Here is a 9585-nt window from a genome sequence, read left to right as displayed (position 1 = left end):
AGTTTCAATGTAGTGCTTTCTAACTTCATCTTCATGTGCAGAAAAAATATGCTATTCCTGAATTTGGGAAATACATGTATCATAAGCACCATTGTTGTTGTTATTTTCTGTCGAGTCAATAGTCATCATCATTTCTATTAATCTCAAATTAAATCTGACTTTTCTAAGGAAATTTAAGTAATCTATTTTGGGAGCTCTAGAGCATAGTGCCTAAGGCACTTGACTCCTAACCAGAAGGCTGGCGGTTCAAACCCACCAGCCACTCCTCGGAAGGAAGGTTGGACAATCCTACTTCCGTAGTGATACTGCCTCAGAAACCCAAGGAGGGGTCGCTATGAATCGGGGCTGACTCCACGGCAAATAACAACAACAACAATGGTATTTTAAGTCACTGGGTGGATCAAATGGTTAAGCACTTGATTACTAGTAGAAAGACTGGCTGTGTGAACCCACCCAGAGGCACCTTACAAGACAGGCCTGGTGACTTGCTTTTGAAAGGTCACAGCCTTGAAAAATCTATGGAGCAGTTCTTCTCTGTACACATGGGATCACCCTGAGTCAGAACTGACTCCACAGCAACTAACAACAAGAAAGGTATTTTCTATAAGATTAAGATGCAAACCAAACCACTTTGGCAAACAAGGATTTTAATACTATGGCAGCAGAACTCTTTCTTTAAAGGACTCTCTTACAACTGGCTAAAAAGGACTTACCGGCTAACAATTACACACTGGGCGCCGAGGCTGGACAGAACAGTTGCCATTCCTTTCCCAAGGCCAGTTCCTCCTCCAGTAATGAATGCCACTTTGCCTTGAAAACTGTTAGGTGGTAGCATCACTTTTTGAAGGGGTGGAAAGAATTTAGACTGTGAAGCTTTAGTGTTTTGACATAATATTTTTGTCCCATAAGTGAAAAACTAAAAGGAAAAAAAAGAAAGAAATGTTATGCGTATGTATTTCCACAAAGGAATTAAATTTTTAAAAACTTACCCTTGAGGTTGGCAGACAATGGTCCTGTAAATTTATGTGTATGATCAGAATTCCCAGGTGTATAGTAGAGCTGACAAGGGGCAAGGTTGTAGTCACTGCTTTGTCACAGCCAGCTACCAAGAGGGACCGAGTAGTTGAACCTGTGGACTCGGGACCATAGTTGCAGGGGACATCAAGCTCAATTGGCATAATATAGTACACAAAACATTGTTCCACCTCCTACTTCGGCGAGTAGCGACTGGGGTCTTAAAAGTTTGCAAGCTGACATCTAGATGCAACGATGGGTCTCTCCTTGTCCGGAGCAAAGAATGAAGAAAACCAAAAAATCATGGAAACAGTCCTAGCGACTGGTACACCATCTGATCTTTAGCCTATATGACTATGAGATCAGAACTAGATGGTGCCCGGCTACCAATGTCAACCACTTTGAAGGGCATCATGTAGGAGATCCTGGATAGAGAGGGAGAACAATGTGGAACAAAACTCAAAATCATTTGGAGGAAAAAAAAGGGTGGGGGCAGGTTTGCTGGTCTGATAGAGCCTGGTGGAACCACTGAGACTGTGGCCCCTAGCTGCCCTTCAGGTGTGGAATTGAAACCATGCCTGTGGCTTCCAGCCAACAACAGACAGGTATATAAGTTGAACATTTCCCTGAGGTAGATACACTCCTTGGAGAGAACAATCATGGGAGAAAGAAGGGCTGCTTATGCACAGGGAGACAGCTCAGGGGGCAGGAGTGCATGGAGGGTTGGACACAGAGAAAAGGTGACTTACAGAGAGGAAGTGGGAGGGGATCTGTTGCATTGTGGTAAATTGTGGTCAATATCATGAGACAAAGTGTATGTGAACTGCTGTACAGAAAGTGAATTTGTTCTGTAAATTTTCACCCAAATCACAATTTAGAAAAAAAAGTAAAAAAAAAAAAAACTTACCCTTGAATATGATATTAACTCTTGAGTTATAAATTCACTATAAACATATTCTATTTAATCAGTTATTACTCTTTTTCTATGTGAATGTTAGGTAACAGAGTAGAACAGCTAATACTGGCTCTCAGGTCAGACTATATCTGATGGAATCGTCTCCCTAGTTGTACAACCTTTCACAAGTTATTTAACTTCTCTGTGTCTTCACCTCATTATCTATTTAAAAAAATAAATAAAGAAAGAAAGAACAAGAATAGAATCTTCCTCAATGGGTGCTGTGAGGATTAAGTGAACTATTGAAAGAAAAATATCTTGAGCACTATACAGCACACAGTAAGCATTCTACATATGTTTGCATTATTTGCAGATGTTTTGCTTAAATTTAACTTTTAATAAAAACAAACGTAAAGCATTGTTGTCTGTCTACAGTAATGTGGACAAAAATAACATTCCACCTTTGAATCACTGAAGATAAATAAATTATGAAAAGTTATTTATAAGACTTGATTAAATCAATCGTCTCTTCCCATGTTGCCTTCTGGCCAATAAATTTAGGAAAGATAAAATGTTTCTGTCATATTTAAAATAGGGGGAAAAAATCAAACTATCTTGAACTAAAAACTATTTGTATTGTCTTATGTTTTATAGCTTATATCACACTACTTATGAAAACTAATATAGTTTTTGAGGTCTCTTCCATCTCCTCTGGCCAGACTCTCTTCCTATAATAACAATCTTTGCTAATACGAAATTTTCTTTGTCTCACCTGGTCATTTTTGGTCAGTGGAAGACAAGAACTCTCCTTTGGTGGGTTGGGGTCTGGAGACCCCAAAAACTACAACAAAAATCACGGCAATCTTCATATTTAATTATGAAAACTTTAAATGCCAAACATAACAACAAACAATAGGAGCACTAACATTAAGTGCTTACCATGTGCCAGGATTAAATATCAAAATATCTAATTTCAAACCAACCCCATGAAATATGTATTATTTTTAACCCATTGCATAGAAGGGACCTTGAAGATAGACCTTTACCATCAAATTGATTCTAACTCACAGTGACCCTGTAGGACAGAGTAGAACTTCCCATAGTGTTTCCATGGCAGACTGCTACATTTTTTCCCCATGGAGGCTGGTGAGTTCAAACCATTGACTTTCTAATTAGCAGCCAAGCTCTTAACCCTGTGCCACCAAGGCTCCTTAGAAGGGGCTCAGAAAGGTTCAATACATTGCCAAAGTTGCAGAATCAAGATTCAAACACCAGGCTGAATGATATGCTCTCTCATAATTGTCTTGTATACTACCTGGACTCACTGAGCTGCTGAAAAACAAAACAAAACTAATCGCCATGGAGTCTGTTCTGACTCATGGTGACCTCATGTATTTCAGAGTAGAACTGTGTTCCACAGAATTTCAATGGCTATGATATTTTGGAGGTAGATGTCCAGATTTTTCTTCCAAAGTGCCAGTGGGTAGGTTTGAACCACCAGCCTTTGAGTTGGTACCCAAGTGTTTAACTGACATCATTGAAGTATATGACATTCCTCCTCAGGTCATGGTCACAAGATTAAAACCCCAGAATTGATCATTTCCTGCTTCAGTAATGCCTGTAAGCTAGATAGGCTGCAATCAGTTGAAGAGGGATACCTGTATCCTGAGGAAATAGTTAGAAATGTGGACAAAGACTCAGAATAAGGGAATTTATCAATGGACATAGAACAAGAAAATGTTCATGCTGTGGTGTTAAGGGAAATAACAAGAAATAGATACACAGTATGATCATAACTATTCAAAAATGCATGCTTAGAAGACTAAAAGGAAATAACAATAGATAGAGAATTCTATATTCACCACGTGCCAAAGACTACTAATTACTTTTAATGCATTACCTCCCAACAATCCTATAAGGTAAATTCTATTATTATCCCCATTCTATAGATGATGAAATTGAGGCAGAGAAATGTTATGTAATTTAAACAAAGACAAATAATAAATAGTAAATACTTCAATCTGTCTGACTTCAGAGCCCATCCATTACCTTACACAGTTATCTCTAGGTGGTGAGATAAAAGATGAATTATTTGCTTTTTGTTAATTTTTCAGCATTTTCAAAATATATCCAACAAGTATGATTTGCTTGTATAACCAAGAAAACAAATGTTATTGAAGAACAAAATATTGAGCGTGTATAAAATAATCAGTGAAGATGAATTAGCAAATCTGGTTATGCCATATGCTGGTCATTATTTTTCTTTTAGCTTCATAACATAATTTTTTTTTTGTTTTTAATCCTCTCACCAAGGCATGACAATCCAAGCAACCTACAATCATTTCTCTTTACCTAAACGGTAGGTTGACTTAAGGCTGCCACCTGCCTTCAGAACTATTACATTGAGATGATGAATGAGACTGTTATTGCAGGTAGGCTGGTGAGTTTGTCATTTCCTAATAATAATGAAAAAACTATTCTAATTTGCCATGGGCTCAAACATGATTTTTTTTCTTTTTAATTTAGTGTTGAATTGTGTAAAAAAGTTGATGTGGTGTTTTATGAAAAATCAGTAAATTAAACAATATATTTGGATACAAACTTTCTTTTTTTAATTTTAAAACATTTTCTCAACTGGGTAGCAGGTAGAGGAAAGAAAATAAAGGTAAAAATATCACAGTTAATAATAACAATTCTTAGTAAGTTCAATAATATAACAGCTTATTACATTACTATCTCATACATTTTATTTTATTTGATCTGATCAATACTGATTTTACAACTCCCCTTCCCCACCAAACTGAAAGTGAGGAAACTGATGTCCCATTTTAATTCACATTACCCTCTGACAATCTCAAACATATATGCTGTCAAGTATGAAATCTAAGCCACCTGTTTGTCTGAAAGCAAGTTGTTCATTTCAGCATTAGGACCTGTACAAATGAACAGATCTCACAGGATTGTATGGTATTCTTCTTCAAATAAGCATCCTGATGAAACTAAAATAGCAATTTGGCCATTTCTTTGGGAATCATACAAAGCAGACACAATACAGGATTTCAAAAGATTTTCAAAACTTGCTTTGTGGTTTTTCTAGAAATAACTTATTTTTTGAAAATGCAAATTACACCTATCAGGATTGATTTCTCTGGAGATCTTTAATGAGCTACAATCTTTAAAACTCTAAAGCCTTTCAAATTTGTCTAATACAGATTTATTTTTCTACATTAGTAGCTCTAAAGACCTCCTCAAAAAAAGGAATCATCCTTCTCCCTTCCCAAAATTATCATTCCCTCACTTCACATGAAAGTCCCTTTCTCTTTCATGTATTACTGAAACAGAGCATCTAAACTAATGAGAAATGACTGTACTTTTAATCCTCAAAATGGTGGTTCTAAGTCTTGACTCTCGTCCTTTCCTCCAAAAAAATGAAACTCACTTCCGTGGAGTTGATTCTGCCTCATAGCGACCCCCATTGGGTTTCCAAGGCTATAAATCTTTACGGAAGCAGATTGCCCCATCTTTCTTCTATGGAGTGACCAGTGGGTTCAAACCACTGACCTTCTGGCTAGCAGCCAAATGTCTTAAGCACTACACCACCAGAGCTCCTTGGCCCTTCCCTAGAGAACAGTATTATCAATGGAATATATATGGCTAAATTATTGAAGTATTTTGGCTAGTCTCAAATGTCTAGAGTAAATATCTAAAATAGAGGGAACGTTGGTGATCCTGGGTCAAATATGTTAGTTAGGCCTGCCCAGTATTTTAAAATATTTAAGCCAACATTTAGAAATTGGGAGAATTCACATAAAATCAGCAGCTCTACACTGAGTCCACCTCCTAAATGGCACATGGTCTGTGCTGAGAAGAGTCTGGATTGACTCCTAAGGCAAGGGCTGAACGCTGCCCAGCCCTCACTCACACGGGCAAAAAGAATGCTTTTCACCAGGTGGACTCTCATTCACAGGGCCTTCACGATCCTGTGACATTCAAATGTGTGACCCCCCTATCTAAAAAAAGCCAAGAAACCAATTTAAAAAAAAGGAAAATGAAGGAAAAGGTGTTTTTGTTTGTTTGCTTGCTTGTTTGTTTTTTCACACAACAGATATATTTCTGAAGTTTCATGTAAAAAAAAATTTCAGTAGAAATAACTGTTTGATGTGCTAGTTATATTAAGAAAATCCAGGTTCGGATTTGTATAAATCATACACCAATAGACCATTACGTGGAAGTTATGAGGCTGAACGAGTTAATATTTAAGTTGTGCTTAGCTTAGCTATCACTGTACCATCACTGTAACTATTGATTAGGCCTCTACATTTTAAAATCCTATACCTGACTTCAGAGTCCATCCATGCCTTCTAAACTTAGAAAGTCAAAATTCAAACTCTTTAGCATGGCATTCAAACTATTATCCAATATGGCTTCAAACTACTTTCAAGTCCCACTCCCCGCCAGTTCCAATAGGCAGGAGTATATTCTCCTCTTGCCACATCCTCGGCATCCCCAAGACTGGGCTGCACTTTGATCCTCCAACCTTTGCCTATGATTTCTCCTCAGCCTGAACTGCCCTGTCTTGCTCAACCTAGCAGAATCAGCCTTCAAAACCAAGCAAAAGGGTCAGCACCTCTGCTGATACTTTTTACCAGGTGCCTCTGTTAAAACAGACAGAATAAATTCCTCCCTCCACCATGCTCCCTGGCTCCCATACTAGACTGACTGTAAGCACCCAGGGAAGCAGGAACAGTATCTTATTATCGCAGTAACAGAGTTTCTGGCACCAATTAGACATTCAATAAATGCTTCTTGTAATTAGATGCAATTCTACTAGAAAGTACACAGGTACATACAGACATATAGAGTCCTCCACAGACACACGATACAAACCCAGTTCTTTGCCACTTGTTCAAAAAGTCAGTCATTTCCAATGACCCTAAATTATAGAATTTCATAGTTAATTTATAACCCAAGGGGAAAAATAAAAAATTAATATTCTACTGAGGTATGAATATTAATGAGTTATTTGTCAAAAGAAAAAAAAATGGGCAAAGGACTTAAACAGGTAATCCACAGTAAAAGGAATATATGACCGACAAAGAAAATACATACAACCATACCTGTAATTAAATAAAAGCATAGTCAAACAACAGGGATATATCATTATTCTCTTACCAGAAAGTAAATTCAAAAACTTTATTATACATAATATACTCACTGCCGTCAAGTTGAATCCTACCCATAACTCCTTCTTGGGTTTCTGAGGCGATATCACTACAGAAGTAGATTGCCCAAGCTTCCTTCTGAGGAACGGCTGGTGAGCTTGAACCGCCAGCCTTCTGGTTAGCAGTCAAATGCCTTAGGCACTATGCCACCAGAGCTCCTAATACATAACATAGGAAACAGCTTATTAAAGTCACTCTTATATTCTGTTCATGTGAATTGGAGCCACTATTTTAGAGGCCAATTTGGCAATATTTATTGAAATGTTAAATATAAATACTCTTTGACCCAATAACTCTACCTCTAAGAATCTATCCCGCTAACATACTCATTTAACAGGGGAGGGGGGGAGATGGATGACGACGACAACTATGTCCAAAGATGTTAATTATGAAAATGAAGGTAAGAAAATTCCATTCACTATAACACCCCAAAAATAAAATTCAAACCCACCACCAAGTTGATTCTGACTCAGCAACCCTACAGGACAGAGTAGAACTGCCCCCATAGAGTTTTCAAGGCTGCAAAACTTTTTGGAGGCAGACTGCCTCATCTTTCTCCTGCAAAGGAGCTAGTGAGTTCAAACGGCTGACCTTTTGGTTAGTGGCTGAATGCTTTAACCACTGTGCCACCACAGCTTCTTAGTTAAGTACTCTATATTCAACATTTAAGTATAAGCTATATTCATAAAGATAATGAAATATTATCATACTTATTTTTTAGGATTTCTAAGTAACTATTTTTGGGCAATCCTACTTCTGTAGTGATACTGCCTCGGAAACCCAAGGAGGGGTCGCTATGAGTCAGGGCTGACTCGACTGCACATAACAACAACAACAACAAGAAGTAACTATTTTGGGAACTCTGGTGGTGTAATGCCTAAGCATTTGATTGCTAACCAGAAGGCTGGCGGTTCAAACCCACCAGCCACTCCTTGGAAGGAAGATGGAGCAATCTACTTCCATAGTGATATCGCCTCAGAAACCCAAGGAGGGGTTGCCATGAGTCGGATTTGACTTGGTGGCAGTGAGTTTGGTTTTTTGGAGAAGTAACTGTTTAGGTCAAAGCGATCCTTTTTTTTTTTTTTTTTTAAAGATCTGACTCAAATTTACATGAGAAGAATTTTTAACTAGGCTTACCTGTAGTATGAAAATTTCAGCTCAGTAAACAATCATATTTTTCAAAGATCTTTTAAAATGGCACATCTTTGCATTCCTAAAGCACCTCACTTTCCCCCTGCACATAGCCAGCATTCAAGAACAACTTCCCGATTTACTCTGCCCAGCTGATAGAAGGCACACGTCTGTACCATGCATGCATTCTTTTCAATATCCAGACCACTGCCACTTGAGTGTGGTCTAAGCAGTTCTTAACTGCAGGCAGCCAGAAATACCTGGGGCAGCTAGGTGGATTGTGCTACTGGATAAGCCAGCCTGGAAAAGGACAGTCATGCACAGTGAAGAACTGTCCTACCTCAAATGGCAACAATAACCCCATCAACTTTAAAAGAACTGAGGTGTTCAAACTCCATCCATGTGCATGGCTTGTCACAGTGGTATTAAGGCCATGCTCTGTGCCTCTACCCATCCCTGAACTTACAGCAGAGCACTGCAGAGGCTGCTGTTATTCTAAGCTTCTGCACAGCACAGATCTTGTTGCCACAGCAACTTGAAGGCAAGGTTGAGCAAATATAAAAGCAAGTGCTTAGCTGGACTCCAAGCTCCAAGCTCAGCTGAATTATGCAGTCGCCAGTAGCAAGATAGAAATTACATTTTTGAGGAATGCCACATCTTACAGGGGTTAATATGGGTCCTTGGAAAAGTAGTTGCTTTGTGCTAGTGTACTGCTCAATGTTATTAAAGTTCTCATTTGTCTGCAGTCAGATGTAGATGAAATAGATGCTTCACCAATATTACACAATAAAAGAAATAAATTAGCATACAGTTTGAAGTTTTCACTGGTGCCTTCGCTCCTGTTTGTCTCTCCTTCAAGTCATCTCTTGTTGATTCCCTAGCCCATTAATCAAAACTAAATATGATCATCTTTTTTGAACCAAATATCAGAGCCCTTACTCTTGCAAAGGGTTCACTCTGATATCGAGATTTGCTTATATGAAAAAGTATTAGGTATAAACATGATACTATAATGAAGCATAGAGTTCATTTGTTTCTTAGTTTGCAAGTTTTTAATGGGCTTCTACAGTCCCAGGCATTGCTCTAGGTACTTGGAATATAGCAGTGAACAAAATAGATACAATATTCTACCTTCCGAGAGATTATCTTCAGGGAAAATAATTTAGTGAAAGTATAGTGTGTTAAAAGGAGCGCTGGTCCCATAGAGCCGGATGGAACCACTGAGACTATGGCCCCTAGCTGCCCTTTGGGTCTGGAATCGAACCCACACCTGTGGTTTCCAGCCAAACAAAAGACAGGCATATGAGTTGAACATTTACCTCA

The 9585-nt window shown here is 38.3% G+C and overlaps 2 protein-coding genes across 2 annotated transcripts in view; one reads left to right on the top strand and one right to left on the bottom strand.

Annotated features, from left to right (window-relative positions):
- Nucleotides 1-6404, bottom strand: part of DECR1 (2,4-dienoyl-CoA reductase 1) — a 42431-nt gene extending 36027 nt beyond the window's left edge. Inside the window, exons 1-2 of the mRNA XM_007948739.2 lie at nucleotides 6345-6404; nucleotides 714-916 (exon numbers count right to left, since the gene is read on the bottom strand). Of these exons, the coding sequence (XP_007946930.2) occupies nucleotides 714-916; nucleotides 6345-6404 (263 nt within the window). The remainder of the gene's footprint in view (nucleotides 1-713; nucleotides 917-6344) is intronic.
- Nucleotides 6405-7485: 1081 nt separating this feature from the next.
- Nucleotides 7486-9585, top strand: part of NBN (nibrin) — a 66341-nt gene continuing 64241 nt past the window's right edge. The window contains exon 1 of the mRNA XM_007948753.1: nucleotides 7486-7531. Coding sequence (XP_007946944.1) covers nucleotides 7486-7531 — 46 coding nt within the window. The remainder of the gene's footprint in view (nucleotides 7532-9585) is intronic.

This window comes from Orycteropus afer, unplaced genomic scaffold (genome assembly GCF_000298275.1).
Source record: "Orycteropus afer afer isolate SDZICR_OR568_19922 unplaced genomic scaffold, OryAfe1.0 scaffold00222, whole genome shotgun sequence".
In the NCBI taxonomy this organism is placed as follows: domain Eukaryota; kingdom Metazoa; phylum Chordata; class Mammalia; order Tubulidentata; family Orycteropodidae; genus Orycteropus; species Orycteropus afer.
The sequence above is the reverse complement of the archived record's forward strand: the minus strand, read 5'-3'. Positions and strand labels throughout refer to the sequence as shown.